Below are 16,893 nucleotides of genomic sequence, written 5' to 3'. Positions count from 1 at the left end.
ATAAAAGCTACAACCATGAGTTATTTTCTGTTGTATTCTACATGAAATTGCGCACATTTCCATATATAAAACTTTATGTAACGACTAATATAAAACGGTGCAAACATTACAACAACGTGATTTAAAGAATTTCTGGCGGACGTAAGGACAAAGTTTTTTTCAAAATTCATCATAAATCGAAATATTGTGCTAGAGACTTCCAATTTGTTGCAAAATGAAGGTAAATGATTGAATATTACTAGAATATAAGAGTTTTAGCTTACAATTGGGTTTTTTTACCATTTCGGTCAAGTCAAAGTTGACCGGTTGAAATTTTGGCAGTTATCGAGATTTATATGAAAGTATTTCCAAACTGATAAAAGCTACAACCATGGGTTGTATTTTGTTGTATTTTACATGAAATTGCGCACATTTTCATATAAAAACTTTACGTAACAGCTAATATAAAACAGTGCAAAAATTACGACAAAATGACGAAAGAATTTCTGAAATTTTCGCCGAGTTACCGTCTTGGACGTAAGGAAAAAGTTTTTTCAAAAATTCACCATAAATCGAAATATTGTGCTAGAGACTTCCAATTTGTTGCAAAATGAAGGTAAATGATTGAATATTACTAGAATGTAAGAGTTTTAGCTTACAATTGTGTTTTTCGACCATTTTGGTCGAAGTCAAAGTTGACCGAAGGTTGAAATTTTTGTAGTCAACGTGCGGGTACGTCCACTTGGCACCCAACAGACAATTTTAGTCGACGTATGATACGTCCAGTAGGCGTTTAAGGGTTAATATGGTTGCTTCTATTTGCCTTGCATTGCTGTATTATTTAGCAGGATAACCATCTCCTTCGACAGTTTTTTGAATTACTGTTAAAGGAGGGATCAAGCACCACTTAGTATTGGGAAAGGCTGCTCTGTCCCGAAATTGTATATGCTCAACTTCAGTGAGTTTTCCTTTCATTAATGAGGTGTTTTCCATGTGGTGAAAGGATGCATATTGAATTGAGGTGTCTTGCCAAGGGTTATCAGCGTCATTCTCAGGCAGATATTGGTGCCCGTTCTGCATTCTGGTATAAGGTTTTATTGTCCGACCTGGTCTTATTGTTACCAGTCAGAGCTCTGGGAGTGAGTAGGCTGTCCCATATTATCCATTCTGATTGCAGTGTGGATCTAGGCAACTGATTACAGTTTTTTTTTATTACCCTGTTCCCAGACTGTGCAGCCTCTCAATCCTCTAGTTTAAAGGATGAGAAATTTTCACATACCAGACCTGATTCCATATCCAGGAAAGACCTGAATTCCTCTTGGGAATTATGGATAACATCTCTATGCTGATACTCAGTAGTGAGTCCTCAAAGGAGGTACACTCTCATGGTGTCATCCTTGGTACTGTTCTTGATTTCCTTCCAGAATTCTGGAAGTATTGCAAGCAGAATTTTCCCATCAGGGAAGCCTGCATGAACTGATGAGCCAAGGCAGTCGTACCATCACTGCCTGGCAGTATAGAAAGTACAGCAGGCTGAATTTCCTATTAGGGAAGCCTGCATGAACTAATGAGCCAAGACAGTTGTATCTTCCCTGCCTGGCAGTATAGAAAGTACAGCAAGCAGGATTTTCCTATCAGGGAAGCCTGCATGAACTGATTGAGCCACAGCAGTCATATCACCACTGCCTGGCAGTATAGGAAGTACAGCAAGCGTGATTTCCTATTAGGAAGCCTGCATGAACTGATGAGCCAAGGCAGCCGTATCATCACTGCCTGGCAGTGTAGAAAGTATAGCAAGCTGGTGTCATGCAATTGGAACTTGAAAAGTTCAAGCGAGGATGCAATGCATTACCACCCTAATGCTATTCTCCATGCATTTTAATACATTTTTATCTATTCATTAATTTATTAATAAATTTTTTTTAATAAGTGGGATCTCTTCTTTCTCTATTTCTCTTTACCTTCTCTTACTTCCTAATGAACACCATATTCTTTGGAAGCTTGAATATCATGTCAGTAGCCCCTGTGGGCTTGTTCCATATGAATAGGGTTCATCTTTTGAATAATAATTGTGTGATTAGTTGCATGTACTGGATGTGTATTTACTGTATCAGATTATTTATGATGGTTTTAATGTAATGTGCATTACTTTTGCAGTGCCTGCTGAGCAGTTATGGAAAGGAGTTACAAGTGTCAGCAATGCTGGAAAGAAGAGGGGTCGAGGGAAAGGTGTTGGTAAAAAAATGGCAAAGAATCTAAATAGGGGCCAAGTTATTGGCCTAGGTAAGTAAGGTTCATGTTATAAGTTTATATTGTATTGTATATTTGGTGTAAACACAACATGCAATTTTTTTTTAAATTCCTAAAAGTTGTTTGTCTTGACAGACAAAAAGAATTGATGTGTTTTTCTCTCTTCTTACTTCTCATTACCATACTTATACAGGAGTGATCTATCTTGCTATTTCTCCATTATAATTATGTACCTTTGTTACAAGTTACATGCATCATCATCATTGTCGTCATAATAATTTTTGCTTCAGCTTTTCAATTAAAGGGGTGAAATTATTTCTCACCACTCTCTTCCCTCCTCTTTTATATTTTTAACTGGTCTGTCACCTTTTTCATTGATTCCTGAGCTTTCCTATAAGTCTGTGTCCTGCCACTTCCTTATTTACTACTTTTCCGTTCAACTTTTCCACGTCCACTATCAGTAGATATACAGTACAAACCCTCTCCATCTCATTTTCCAGCTTCTGGACACCTCATCTCCCTGCCACATCCTTGTATGTAATATGATCTTCCTACTGACTTGGAATCAGTTGGGACTTTGAAAGATTGACCAGTATACTTAACCTTCCTGTCAACTTCTGGACTTTGCTAGAAATTGACAGAGATTTCTCACTTTCTGTAGGTGCAGCCATTTTGAACTGTGTTAAGAAGACTTGTGAATATGTGAGGAGTGGTGCTCAGTCAGAAACAGAGCTCAAACCTGGAAGTAGGCATCTTCAAGATCTATTCATACCATCCAACTGTTCTGTTGAATGGACAATTTCAGATGCATCCATGGAGAATCACTTCAGCTTCACGAACTTGTTTAGCTCCTAGACATCCAGTACTGGCCTCCATCTGCTTGTTGCCTTTAACACTAGAAGAGGCTATTGTAAAACCCAAGACTTACTTTCAGTGCAGATTCTGTGGCCATTTTTTTTTGTAGTAGTGACTGAGAACTTCCTCTTGCAAAGCTCTGAATTTCTCTTCGGTTATGTAGGTAAGCCAGAAATGCTACCAGAACTATAGAAAAAGGTGAACTTCTCATGAATGGAATCCCATAACCCTCCTTCAGCACCTGCACAACCCACAGATCTGCACCTAATTTGTTTCAGAAAAACCAGATAAAGTAAACCCCCCCCGTATACGCGGTCCCATGATTTGCAGACTCACCTGTTCGTGGATTTCTCTGTGGAACATATATACACATTATTCGCAGAAAATTTGCCCATTTGCAGTATTTTTCACTGAGAAATATTCACTAATTACTTTATTTTCATATCATTTTCATGATTAAATGCACTTTTTGTGATAAAACTATTGAAATACGTATAAATATTTTTAGAGAGTTTTTTGTGTATGAACTGTCAAAGTAGACAGTTCTAAGTGTTTTTAGAGTGGTTTTAAGTATTCACGGATTTTAGCTATTTGTGGGGGAGCGTGGTACACATCTCCCGCGAGTATGGGGGGTTCACTGTATTGGCTAATCTGGCACTTACTTGTATCTGAGGGTTTAGTTCACTTTGTATTATATTATTTTTTAATTGGTGATGGAAATTATTTTATGGTCTTCTCCTTTTGGTTGGAAGACTTAACTTGTCAGAAATTAAGGTTATGCTTGACATGGAGAAACATTCTTATAGAGCAAATTACACAATTGTTCCTAACTTTCAAGGGTAACAGTAGAGTAAATTTGCCATTTCTCCAATGTGCCCATTATGAGCCATAACTGTAAAATTGAGAAAACCAAGTGTTCTTTATCCCACATGCTCAAATTCTGATGGTAACTGTGATGCGTTTCCTTAATATTATGAGTTACTGCACCCGAAGACCATCTAGAAAGGACCAAATTTCTAAAGAGAAATATTTCTTTGAAATTCCGTTTCAGAGACCAACAATACATAACTGACTTAATAGACTTCCTTCTGGTAGATTTTACCAAACTGGCAAACTCTGAATGTGATCTGTCATCATCTTCTTCAGCAGGTTCTTCATTTAATTTATGCTTCAGTTCATTACAGTATTTAATGAGTTTTCTTTGTTTTTAGTTTTCAGCAAAAGAAACCTACTGTGCGGGGATGTCTGTCCGTCCATAATTTTTCTGTCTGCCCTCAGATCTTAAAAACTACTGAGGCTAGAGGGCTGCAAATTGGAATGTTGATCATCCACCCTCCAATCATCGAACATACGAAATTGCAGCCCTTTGCCCTCAGTAGTTTTGATTTTATTATAGGTTAAAGTTAGCCACAATTGTGCTTCTGGCAACAGTATAGGACAGGCCACTACCGGCTGTGGTTAAAGTTTCATGGGCCGTGGCTCATACAGCATTACCTGTCTACCAAGACCACTGAAAGATAATCTATTTTCGGTCGCCTTGATTATGCACTGTAGTGGCTGTACAGAAAACTTGATTGTGCTGAAGGAACTTCAGGTCATTTTTCACTTGTTTGTTTTGAAGAAACATCAAACTGAATAGCCTAGATATCCAGAAAATCTCATGGGTGCTGGGAGGTGTCCTCCACCATAGTAGCCCACAAGTCTGGAATGGGGGAGCAGAACTGTTTAGCTGCTGATATTTCCCAAAGCCTGAACAGCCTCTGCCATGCAGTGTAAGGATGCAGAGACCACTCTTTCCCTACCACTTCGCCTTGGCCAATAAGGTGATCTACCTTGACATTTTTCGTACTCAGAATATACTTAGCTGACAGTTTTAAGGTGTCCCAGACAGACTAATCGTTTATCTGCCTTGCCAACTGACAGAGGAGGAAGGAACTGTCTCCCTACTTGTTGGCATATGCCACTATATTCATGTAGTTGTTCATCCACTGCAGAATGTTCCATCACTCGATCGTGGAGTGTTTGGAAGGCCAGTAATGCTGTTCACTTGTCTAAGATGTGGGTATGCATATAGAGGTCATTTTCTTGGCCATTCACCCAATGGGACTAGGTCTCCCATGTTTGTAGCCCAGCCTTTCCTTTCAAAATCAATATTTTTATTCTCCAGTCTGCCAGAATACTGAAGGTGGGTAAAGTGAGAGGTTTGTAGGTCCAAGTGTATGAATAAATATGAAATGCAAAGTTATATATGCTCCATTTAGGATAACCTATTTAATTGGAGAATTTTGTACGAGTATGTACCACTTGTTTAGGACACACACACACACACACACACACACACACACTCTCTCTCTCTCTCTCTCTCTCTCTCTCTCTCTCTCTCTCTCTCTCTCTCTCTCATGTTTCAGGTGACATTGTATGGACAGTAAGTTTTTATTGTGCAAAAATGGTTGGAAATGTTGTACTCTCTTCTAGTGATATGTGAGGTCCATCCTAGATACTAAATGCATGTAAGACCAGTGTAATTTAGTTGGAAAGTTTTTCAGAATTCACACAGTTAATGTTAAATTGGGAGTCTGATCTGATGAAGGTCACTGTCAGGGAGCTGGAGTAAATGCTATGTGATGACTGTCATACTTCTGACACTTTAGATTGCTAGTGATACAGAGAACTATAGACACTACAGTAAGGAGGATGCTTTCCTGATGGTTTGTTTTCTTGTAGCGGGATATTTTAGCTCAACTATCACTCACCACAGGAAACTGGTAGTGTGGAAGACACACATTACATATTTAGAATAATGTATACAAATTCTAAATCGGTAATGTTTAGAAAATTTGTGATTTTCCTTTTTTTCAGGAGCTAAAAGTCATTTTGCTAATTTTTACTATATTTTTGTTACTATTAGAATGCTGTAATACTGTAGTGCAGCTTGTGCAGCATGCTCTAATACTATAGTGCAACTTGTGCAGCTTCCATGTGTGGTATTAAACAGATTATATATACATCAAATTTTAATTACAAATTTATTTATTTTCCAGGTAGTGAAAATATTCAGTGGCCTGGTCTCAGTGCTCCAATTTTGCGTGGAAAGGAACTTGTTCAGCAACAGAAACTACCAAAAGATGAAGAGAGAGAAGCAAAACTTTTGAAGTTACGTGACAGCATGGGTGTTTTTCGCCCTTTGCGTATTGATCCCTTAGAAAGAGGTTGGAGTGGTACAAAAATGCCTGGAAGAAGCATAGGGCCTCCTGATCCAATTGGTGAAGGTAATGTCTGTTTGATGTTGCTATGTCATGTATCAGTATTTTATGTCTTTGGTATGATGCAAATCATTGAAATTCTAAGATTATGGTTAATGGAAGTGCAGTTGCCTCAGCCAACCACCTTCAAACCTTCTGAGTTTGAACCATCACTGTTTACTCCATTATATACCAATGGAATTTGGCAATTGTGACTTGAATGTAAATGTCTGCCATCACCACAACCCCAGTAGAGCTTCATTACTTATCTGTACATACACAAGCATCACGATATAAAGCACTGCACATGTCCTGTGCTGATTTGTACGCATGGATTGCATTTAGGTAAACTGCACAGATGCTGTAAAGTCAAGGTTTGAATAACTCATGACATGTTTTCCATGAACTGGTGCACAGATGGTAATTAGAGAAGTCTGAATAGTCATACCTTTGTAACAAGGGACAAAATTTATTCTGCTGAGAAGGATGTGTTCATTCCTCATTGAAGAGATATCTTGGAATCAGGAGAGATGGCTTTTCCATTCATTGAACACCATCTCCTTGGTCTTTTCTCATTAGTGGAAGTCCAAATTGAAGAAAGGGGAGGACCATGACTCTGAACAATTGAGATACAGGCAATCCTTGGGTTACGACTGAGATACTGTATGTTCCTAACGACACGTCATAACCTGATTTTCAATGTAAGTCGGAACATACCTAAATAAGTACCTGTGTCACCCACCTTGCTAATGCAGTAGTAAAGTCATAATCTAGGACATCAGAACACAACATTTCTATGACATATATGGGCTAAGAAAAACACATGAAGGACGTAAATGTAAAATACAGTACAGTAATGTGAATTAATGCAAATAATGAAATGAAACTAAAAAAAAAAGAGCAAGATATATTTAACCCCTTTTGGATGGGTAACATACATGTATGTTTACATATAGTTTTGTGGTGGAGTCCAGGAAACATACATATATATATTCAAGATTTCATGCCATACAATTTGAATGAATTTTGCAGGAAAAGTAATCAGATCACTTCCATGGGTCATAAATGAATCATTGCAACTCTACCCCAACTCTAATAGCTAGTCGGTACAGCAGAGAGGGATCAATTTGCCTTGAGATGTCATAGGGGAATGTTGTCAAGGTTCCCATCCAATGATGTCTCATAAATACTTTACAAAAAATATACTCAGAATTTGTTACTGCTTTTAGTTCTTGTATGTTATGATATTAGGTGAGCTCTAATTATAATTTTACAAAAAAAAAATATATATATTTTAGAAAAAACACTTACAGCTTGGTAAAATTAGTATATTTTGACGATTTTCCTTTGGAAAAGAGGTCCCGCACCAGGTTGGAAATATTTACTTTCAATTTTGTTCATGAGACTTACCTGTCAGATATATATATAGCTGTAATCTCCGAAGTCCGACAGAATTTCAAAATTCGCGGCACACGAGTGGCCGATCAGGTGGTTAGTACACATTCCGCGCCGCTGGGAGGCGGCATCAGGAACCATTCCCATTTTCTATTCAGATTTTCTCTCTGTCGCCGGACTGTCAACACCTGTTGTCAGTTCCTCCGCCATTTGGATTTCGAAATTTGTTGTCACTTAAGTATTTTGGTTGTTTTTGGTATTCGACTGGATCTGTGACTTGGCATACGCTCTTTGTGGACCGTTTTTGATTTTGCTTTTGACTTTTCTTATAATTAAGATGTCTTACCTCTAGCTATCGAGTCTGTAGCTTGGGTGAATGTAAGGTGAGGCTATCGAAGACTTGATAGTTCCTCACACTTTATGTATGATATGTAAGGGTGTTCAATGCTCTATGATAATCGGTATAATGAATGTGAGGGATTATCTGAGGGTGAGTGGAAGAAATATGAAGCCTATATGCATAAATTGGAGCGTGATAGGTTGAGGAGAACTTCCTCCAAGAGTGCATCCTTAGTTGGACAGTCAGGGTTTTCTCCTACTAGTAACCCTGTAGTAAATATTAGTACTAACCCTGTAGTATGTTGCTGCAGAAGGTAATTCCCTGGCTCTCGTGTTGGAGTCAATGCGTGCTCGTGCTCTGGAAACTAAAGTGAATGCAATTCAAGTGCAAAGTGTTAATGCTAGTGCCCCTAGTGTTGTGGAGGGGGCGCCAGATCGGCCCTATAATGCCTCTAGGTCTGGACCTCTGTCGAACTCCCAGGACCAGGGAGGGGGCATGTCGAAAAGCCGCATGAGGGTTACGGGGCTTCCCACCGATCTGGCGTCCCTTCGGCAGGTCCTGATGACGCTACCCAGGCTGCCAGGGATCGTGCACAGGCACGCATCCTGAAGGATTGCTTCTTGTCCTCCGACACGTCCTCCCCGCCTCGGGGTTGGAGCTCTTGGTTGGACTCTCGCCCTCTTAAGAGAAGCTTAGAGGAGATGACGCTTCACGTCCTCTTCCTCTAGACGTTTTGTGCTCTTCCCCAGAAAGTTGCGTGGATATTCCTCCGCAGAAGAGAATAAAGTGTTTTTCGAATGATGACGCTACTCGACCCCCCAGTCGCGCTAAGGCAAGGGCTAGAGAGAAGGAAGTATACGTCTCCTCGCCCCTCTCCTTCTCGCAGGTTCAGCCCTTCTCCCGAGAGAGTTGCTTCTCCAACGCGTCCAGATTTTGTTAGGTTTGCAACAACAGCTGGATGCTCTCATGAACCTTAAATGACAGGCCTCGCTCACAAAGATTGAAACTGCCTGTTAAGAGGTACAGACCTTCACCTTCGTCTCCTGCTTCGTCTTTCTCGCCTGTCGTCTAGAGAGTGTTAAGTGGCTTCCTAATCGTCTTCCCGATTTGAGGAGTTGGACTTTTCTCTGACACACGCCAGGAGCGCGTGTCTTGCTCTTGCTCGCTTCACGCGCTTCCACGCCGCTTCACCTTGACGCCGGCGCGCGCGCTTCAGCCATGACGCCGCGCCACGCTGTGAAACTCTTCTCGTGTCTTGCCACGGAGCCTCTCGCGCGCCACGCCATGACGCCCTCGCGCGCGCCCTCGTGTCGCTTCAAAGTCTTCTTGTGTTGACGCCTCTGTTGTACATCATGACGCACAACTACCCGCTTCAACTTCTGATGTCCTTCATAATTTAGCCATGACTTCTTCTAATCTCGGGTAGGTCCCGCTACGTATCGGGCGAGTCGGAACTTCTTTCACCACTCACTCAAGACCCGCCAACTGGGGAAGAACATCCTCTTTCGTCAGCCCTTCGGATGAAGAGAAACATCTTTCGTCTTCTACTTCCTCTGATTGTCAGACTCTGGCTATTTTACTTAAGGATCTGTTTCCTGAGACTTTTCAACCTTCGCTCCTCTCTCTCTCCACCTTCGCAGTTGTCTTTGTCTTAAGCGAGAAGGACTCTGGCTTTCTCAAGATGAGGAAGTCTTTATCTACCAAAAAGGCATTCAAGAAAGTCCAGGATTGGATGGCTGTCAGGAAAAATCAAGGAAAGACTTCTTTGCTTTGCCTCCTTCACGTTTGTCCGACAAAGCAGGCATTTGGTATGAGACAAGGGAGCACATTGGCTTAACGGTTCCCTTGACTTCTCAAGGGGACTTTGCCAGCCTAGTCGACGCCTCTTGAAGATCCCACTTGTCTTCTTTTAAGGTGTCTTGGACTCTGACTGAGATGGACCACCATTTTAAAGGCCTCTTCAAGACTGTTGAGGTCTTTAACTTCTTGGACTGGTGTCTGGAAGTTTTGGACACGAAGGCTACTAATCCGGTTTCCATTAGTCTGGGGGAGCTGTCCAGTGTACTGCGGTGCATGGACAAGGCTGTCAGAGATGGCTTTGAAGAACTTGACTAAGTAAGACGTCTCAGTTTTCGTCAGTTCTTTTGAAAAAGAGAGCATTGTTTTGCTATTTCTCGGTGAAGTCTGTTTTCACCAGCGCAGAAGGGAGAGCTGCAGTTCGCTCCTTTCTCAAGCCATCTCTTCCCCCAGACTTTGGTTAAGAATATTGCTGCCAGCCTTCAAGAAAAGGCAACCCAAGACCTTCTTTCCAGGTCTTCTAAACGTCCTTTGGCCCCATCATCGTCCTCTTCTTTTCCTCAGTTGGCTAAGAAGAAGCAGCCCTTTCGTGAAGGGGCTTCCATGGGAAGCAACACGAGACCTGCACCACGAGGGAGAGTTTTTCCCGAAAGGAAAAGTCACTTCCAAGAGAGGTAGCAAGTGACTCCTTTCATCTCCAGACACCATTAGGAACCAGGCTTCATTTTGCACAAGCCTGGAGAGAGAGAGGGGCAGACGATTGGTCCCTCCTAGTGTTAGAGAGAGGTTACTTGATTCCTTTCCTGTCTCCTCCTCCTTTGTCGTCAACCCCAAATGGTTTGTTTCCCAATTGCCATCCTGTCAAACAGAAAATTCTGTTTGACCTGCTCGAGCAGATGCTCAAGAGGAGAGCAGTGGAACGGGTCTTGGACACGCAGTCCCCGGGATTTTACAACAGATTGTTTCTAGTCCCAAAACTTTCAGTAAGCTGGAGACCCGTCTTGGACGTCAGCAGGCCGAACAACTTGGTCCGGAAGGAAAAGTTCAAGATGGAGACCTCGCAGTCAATACTAGGAGCCCTTCATCCCGGGGATTGGATGGTATCTTTGGATCTCAAGATGCTTATCTTCACGTCCCAATTCATCCACGTTCGATGAAGTATCTCAGGTTTGTCTTGGGGGACTAGACGTACCAGTTCAGGGCTCTCTGCTTTGGACTCTGCACAGCTCCGAGGGTGTTTACACTTCTCATGAAGAACGTTGCGATGCATTTGCACCTGTCGGACGTCAGGATCTCTCTCTACTTGGACGACTGGTTGATTCGAGCGTCGTCGAAGCGAAGGTGTCTGGAGAACCTTCAGTTGACTCTGCAACTCGTGAAGTCCCTGGGACTTCTGTTCAATGTGGAAAAGTCGCAGCTGATCCCCACTGTCCATTGTGTCTGGGAATTCAGATGTATTCAGCGGCTTTTATAGCGTCTCCGTCACAAGAACGGCAACTTCTATGTTACGAAAAAGTCTCGGCCTTCTTGGGGAAGGAAACATGCTCGGTGAGGGAATGAATGAGTCTGCTGGGGACCATTTCCTCGCTGGAGAAGTTTGTTTCCCTGGGGAGACTGCATCTCAGGCCTCTTCAGTTCTTTCTGTTGGAGAACTGGCAAAGCAAGGAAGACTTGGAAGAGGAATTGAGAATTCTTCCTTCTGTAAAAGAGGATCTGAATTGGTGGCTCGATCCAACGAAATTGAAAAAAAAAAAAAAAAAAGGGATCTCCCTCAAGCTTCTGAACCCCGACCTAGTGTTGTTTTTCCGACCCGTCGTCAACAGGTTGGGGGCCAACACTTAAGGGGAGAGGAAGTGTTAGGAACCTGGAGAGGGGAACAGGTGTCATGGCACATCAACATCAAAGAGTTGGCGGCTATCTTTAGCTCTCCAATTCTTCGAGGTCCAAGTTTGCAATCGTGTAGTTCAAGTAAACTCGGACAACACTCACGGCATTGGCTTACCTCAAGAGACAGGGCGGAACACACTCTTGTTCCCTGTTCAGCCTTGCAAGAGAGATTATTCTTTGAGCCTATGCTCGCAACATTTCGATTCTCACATGTTTTGTTGCAGGGGTCGAAAATGTTCGAGCAGACCTGCTCAGACGGCGCCATCAACTCCTGCCAAAGGAATGGACCCTTCATCAGGAGGTTTGCCAAGATTTTTGGAAACTTTGGGGTCGCCATCTTGTGAATCTTTTCACGACCTCAAGAACAGCGAGGCTCCTCTATACTGCTCACCTGTACTGACCCAGGGCAGTTGGATAGATGCTCTTCTCTGGGATTGGACGGGAATAGATGTTTATGCCTTTCCCCCGTTCAAATTCTGGGAGAAGTCATACGCAAGTTTGCGGCCTCACAAGGGACGAGGATGACTCTCATCCCCCCGTTTTGGCCTTCGAACCACTGGTTCTCGGAGTTTCTCTTCTGGTTGGTAGACGTTCCGAGAACCCTTCCTATGAGAGCAGACCTGCTCAGACAACCCCACTTCACGAGATATCATCAAAACCTCCCGCTCTGAACCTGACTGCATTCAGACTATCGAAAATTGGTCAGAGCGAGGGGTTTTCTGGCCAGGTGGCATGGGCCATCGCTAGAGCCAGAAGATCTTCATCTAACAAGGTATATCAAGCTAAGTGAACAACCTTCAAGGGTTGGTGTAGAAAGAAGGGCTTTTCCTCTTCCTATATCACCGTGAGCCAGATTGCTGATTTTCTCCTTTACTTAAGAGAAAAACTCAATTTAGCAGTTCCGACTATCAAGTGTTATCGGAGCATGCTTTCGACTGTTTTCAGACACAGAGAACTAGATTTGTCTGACAATAAGGACCTCCACGATCTTATGAGATCTTTTGAGACGTCTAAGGTTCCTCAGCTAATTCCTCCTGCTTGGAACTTGGACGTTGTGCTCAAGTTTTTGATGTTTAGTCCTTTGAGCCTCTCCACTCTGCATCCCTTAAGGATGTTACTCGAAAAACGGCATTCCTCACGGCTCTGGCGACGCGAAGAGAGTGAGCGGTTCAAGGCCGTCATGTGGGCTTCAAGGAACACGATGCTGTCTACTCTTTAAGCCCTAAGTTCTTGGCTAAGAATGAAAGGCCTTCTAACCCTTGGCCTAGACACTTTGAAATTAAAGGTTTAGCAGACCTTATTGGACAGGAACCTGAGGGAGTTCTATGTCCGGTTAGAGCTCTCAAGTACTACCTTAAAAGAACCCAGGACACTCGTGGTCCCTCGGATAATTTATGGTGTTCTGTGAGGCAACCAGTTAAACCTATGTCGAAGAATGCACTGGCATTCTTCATTAAGGACGCACACTCTAGTTGTGACGACTCCAACTTCAAGTTGTTGAGAGTTAACGCTCACGAGGTGAGGGCAGTTGCTACCTCCATGGCGTTCCAGAAAAATATGGTACTCAGTGACATTCTCAGTGCCACATTTTGGTGAAGCAATTCGGTGTTTGCCTCACACTCTTGGCGAGATGTTTAGGTAGCATACGAAAATTGCTCTTCGCTGGGACCATACATTGCTGTTTCAGCAACCTTGGGGACAGGGGGTAACTCTGATCCTATCCCTTTTTAATTGTGTTTTTATGGTTGTTGGGTTGACTGCTGGAGGCAGTCTTCCCAATCCTTTGCACCTAATGCTTTAGGTGTTGGTTAGGTGGTTAGTAATGCTCTTTTGTCCTCTTTGTATGGTCTATGATCTAGTCACATTGTGGTCACGCCCCGTTAACAGATCATCTAGAAGTCGCCAGCTATATAGGTCACTACCTGCTGGGGTCTCTAGTAAAGCAGAAGCAGACTAGAGTGACAGTAACCACTCAGCAGCTACGCTATCAGATAAGGAACCAAAATAATTTTACCAATAAACTGGTTTTTTCCCTAATTCTTGGCTGTCTCTACCCCCCTCCAAAGGTGATATTCAGCTATATATATATCTGACAGGTAAGTCTCATGAACAAAATATTTTAATGATAAAATAAAGTTTGTTCATACTTACCTGGCAGATATATATATTCACATTGCCCTCCCTCCTCCCCTCAGGAGACAGAGGCGTTAGAAAATCTGAATAGAAAATGGGAATGGTTCCTGATGCCCGCCTCCCAGCGGCGGGAATGTGTACTAACCACCTGATCGGCCACTGCGTGTGCCGCGAATTTTGAAATTCTGTCGGACTTCGGAGATTACAGCTTTATATATATCTGCCAGGTAAGTATGAACAAACTTTATTTTATCATTAAAATATCATTTTCCCTGGAAGGTACAGAAAAATTTTTTAAACTTTTTTCTCATGCCGTGTGCATATGCATATGTGCCTCTTTCCATTGATGAGTTTTTTGTTATTGGCCATCCTTAAATGTAGCCTGGTCTAGGGATGTGCTTAATATATGTTTATCCCAGACTGTGAGGGTTAATCATTTATGGGGACCACATTGTAACCACAAAACGTCATAGGTCGAGACTGTCGTAACCCAAAGATCTCTATAATCATAAGGATAATCCATTTGTATCATCCCTGATGCAACTTCAGAAAGGGTTTTATGGGATGAGCTGCTCACAACTTCACACGACTCCAGTGTTGATACACACATTTGAGCGGTCAGAGAAAGTATCATTGCTTCCTTCTCCAAAGCAGATAGCTTAAGGAACAACAATGAATGAAAGGCTAAGATGTTAGTTGCAATATAAGAGCAGTAGACCACCACTATTTTTACTTTTAATGCTGTCTGTCACTGCTACTGGTAAGCAGTTGAGGCTTTGGAAAACTAATTTCTGTAGGAAAAATTAAAGTTCCTTTAACTGTTTACTGTTCATTGTAGAGATTGTGACACACACATTTCGTCACATATTAAGGGTATTAAATTGAATTGGGTATTTTTTATTTTTTATTAACTTTTCTTTCATGTGATATCTGTATTAATTCACTGGTAAAACATGGGAATAATCTTGATTTGTAGAGAGTATCTCCAAAATAAATCAAGCAAAAGACAGCGATATAAACAACTGATCAAAGTAGAATCTGAAAAGGATTCCATGAAAAACCATTTTATGGAGTGATAGGTATCCATTGAAGTTTGGGTTGCTCATTTGTAAATTGTCTTAGCCAACATATGAATGCTTTATTTTTATGAATTTCAGAGTTATGTGATTCTTTCACTGTTTCAGATACGTTTGAAGGGTTTGATACCAAAGTGCTGGAGTTCAAAACTGTGACGCATATGAGTGGCATCTTTGGGCGAAAAAAGCAAATGAGTTTGTTTGTTGTCACAGGAAATGGCAATGGTTTAGGTGGATTTGCTCTTGCTAGATCTACCACTGTTCCTGGAGTAATAAAAAAGGCAAAGAACAGGGCTTCTCAAAAGCTGATATACTTTGAAAGATACAATGGACATACACGTAAGTAGTTTAGATTGATTTAACTTTTAATTTTATTTACTTATTTGCAGTTTCCTATTATAGAAATTTGTGTGGGCACTTACTCTAGTTGATTTTAAAGTACTGGCTTGTGATATAAAAGGTTTATCTGCCTTTAAAAAAGTTTTATCTGTCCTTATGCTGTGATGAACAAAGAGCATAAGATTTCTAGAATAAAGTGTCAGTTGTAATCAAAATTTTGCCTGTTAACTCTTTGCTGTAATTTTCGTTTGGGAGATATAAAGCTTGAAAAGAAATGCAACCTATTGCTTCTTTTCTGCAGTAATAAAAAAGTTTAGGACCAAGAGCCTCACTGATTGTGTTGGTAAGTGGATGTTGGACAAACCCTCCCTTTAAGTGATTGCCAACCTGCTTCTTCATCCCAAAGTGGACCTTTTTTTTTATTTGAGAAACACATCAGCTCCCTGTGTATGCCTCTCCAAACCTGGACATTCAGTCAGTGGTAAGAAACACTTTCTGACAGGAATGGAACACATGGAGGACAATCTACTTATTCTCTACATTGTCCTAGATTTTTGAAGAGTTCAAGAGTCTGTCAGCCTTATATGAAACTGCCTACCTATTGGCTCAAAATTAGTCCAATGGCCATAGGTTGGTTCCATAAAAACAACATGCAAGAATATTGATTTCACTGCCATTTGTTGTTCTATCCCAGTCAGTAGGAGGGAAAGTTGTGTATGCGTCTCGCACTGAGCCAGAACCTTCAAGTGCAATTTTTTGAAGTCTAATGTACAGTACTGTGAGAATTATGCATCTAACATTGCTAGTTACCTGGTGCAGAAACTAGACTTCATCTGTCAGTGCCATTCAGTATGGCGTGTTAGATTACCTCCACACACATGCACCTTGTAGTTACCAGTGATAAAGTACATGGTTGCACTGTTAGGGCCCTTGCAGTACGAGTTTGACATACACTTCAATACTAAAGTCTTTAGCCCCACCCTCTGGTCCTTAAAGGGCTGAGACCTGCTCTTGTGAAGGCTACTATTCCCTTGTTCTCAAATAAGGTTCTTTGGCTCCTGTTTTTTTCTCAACTAAGTCGTCCCAATACAGCCACAACCCATATGCTCCAGAAGGCAGGTTTCTTGACCAGCTTGGGGTCAGGAGTCAGGGTCATTGAACTCAGCTCTTTTAGATGAACAACTCACCCACACAACTAGCCTTCCTTTGTTGTTTTCCCTTGACCCATTATTCCTGTCAAAGAACAGACCTGTTGAAGATGAAATTTGTATTCTGCGGGAAATCAATATTACTGATGAAATGTTATGCCTGGTCAGGTCACCTTAGGTACTTAGAAGTCATGGTTGCTATCCCAGATGGTCCTTTTTCACTCTACTGTTATTGTTTGGCTGGAGCAGTTACTGTATCGTGCATCCCACCCCAACATATTTAAGTAAGTAACCCAGAGCCATACATGTAACACATATACTGTATAGGTTCTTTCCTGAACCCTCATTATGAATTCCAAATGGGAATCCTGAATAAAAAGAGGTTGATAATCACTGATGTTACTTCCTGTGAACTGGGTTTTTTCTGGGTCATTGGGCTGCTTTAATTAAGA

General features: G+C 41.7%; 1 protein-coding gene across 1 annotated transcript in view; it reads left to right on the top strand.

Annotated features, from left to right (window-relative positions):
* The window catches only part of LOC136850265 (small ribosomal subunit protein uS5m), an 81,866-nt gene that overhangs the window by 25,804 nt on the left and 39,169 nt on the right, over positions 1-16,893 (top strand). The window contains exons 3-5 of the mRNA XM_067123943.1: positions 2,137-2,262; positions 6,126-6,353; positions 15,063-15,293. Coding sequence (XP_066980044.1) covers positions 2,137-2,262; positions 6,126-6,353; positions 15,063-15,293 — 585 coding nt within the window. The remainder of the gene's footprint in view (positions 1-2,136; positions 2,263-6,125; positions 6,354-15,062; positions 15,294-16,893) is intronic.

This window comes from Macrobrachium rosenbergii, chromosome 21 (assembly GCF_040412425.1).
Source record: "Macrobrachium rosenbergii isolate ZJJX-2024 chromosome 21, ASM4041242v1, whole genome shotgun sequence".
NCBI lineage: Eukaryota > Metazoa > Arthropoda > Malacostraca > Decapoda > Palaemonidae > Macrobrachium > Macrobrachium rosenbergii.
This window is presented reverse-complemented; position numbering and strand designations above follow the sequence as displayed.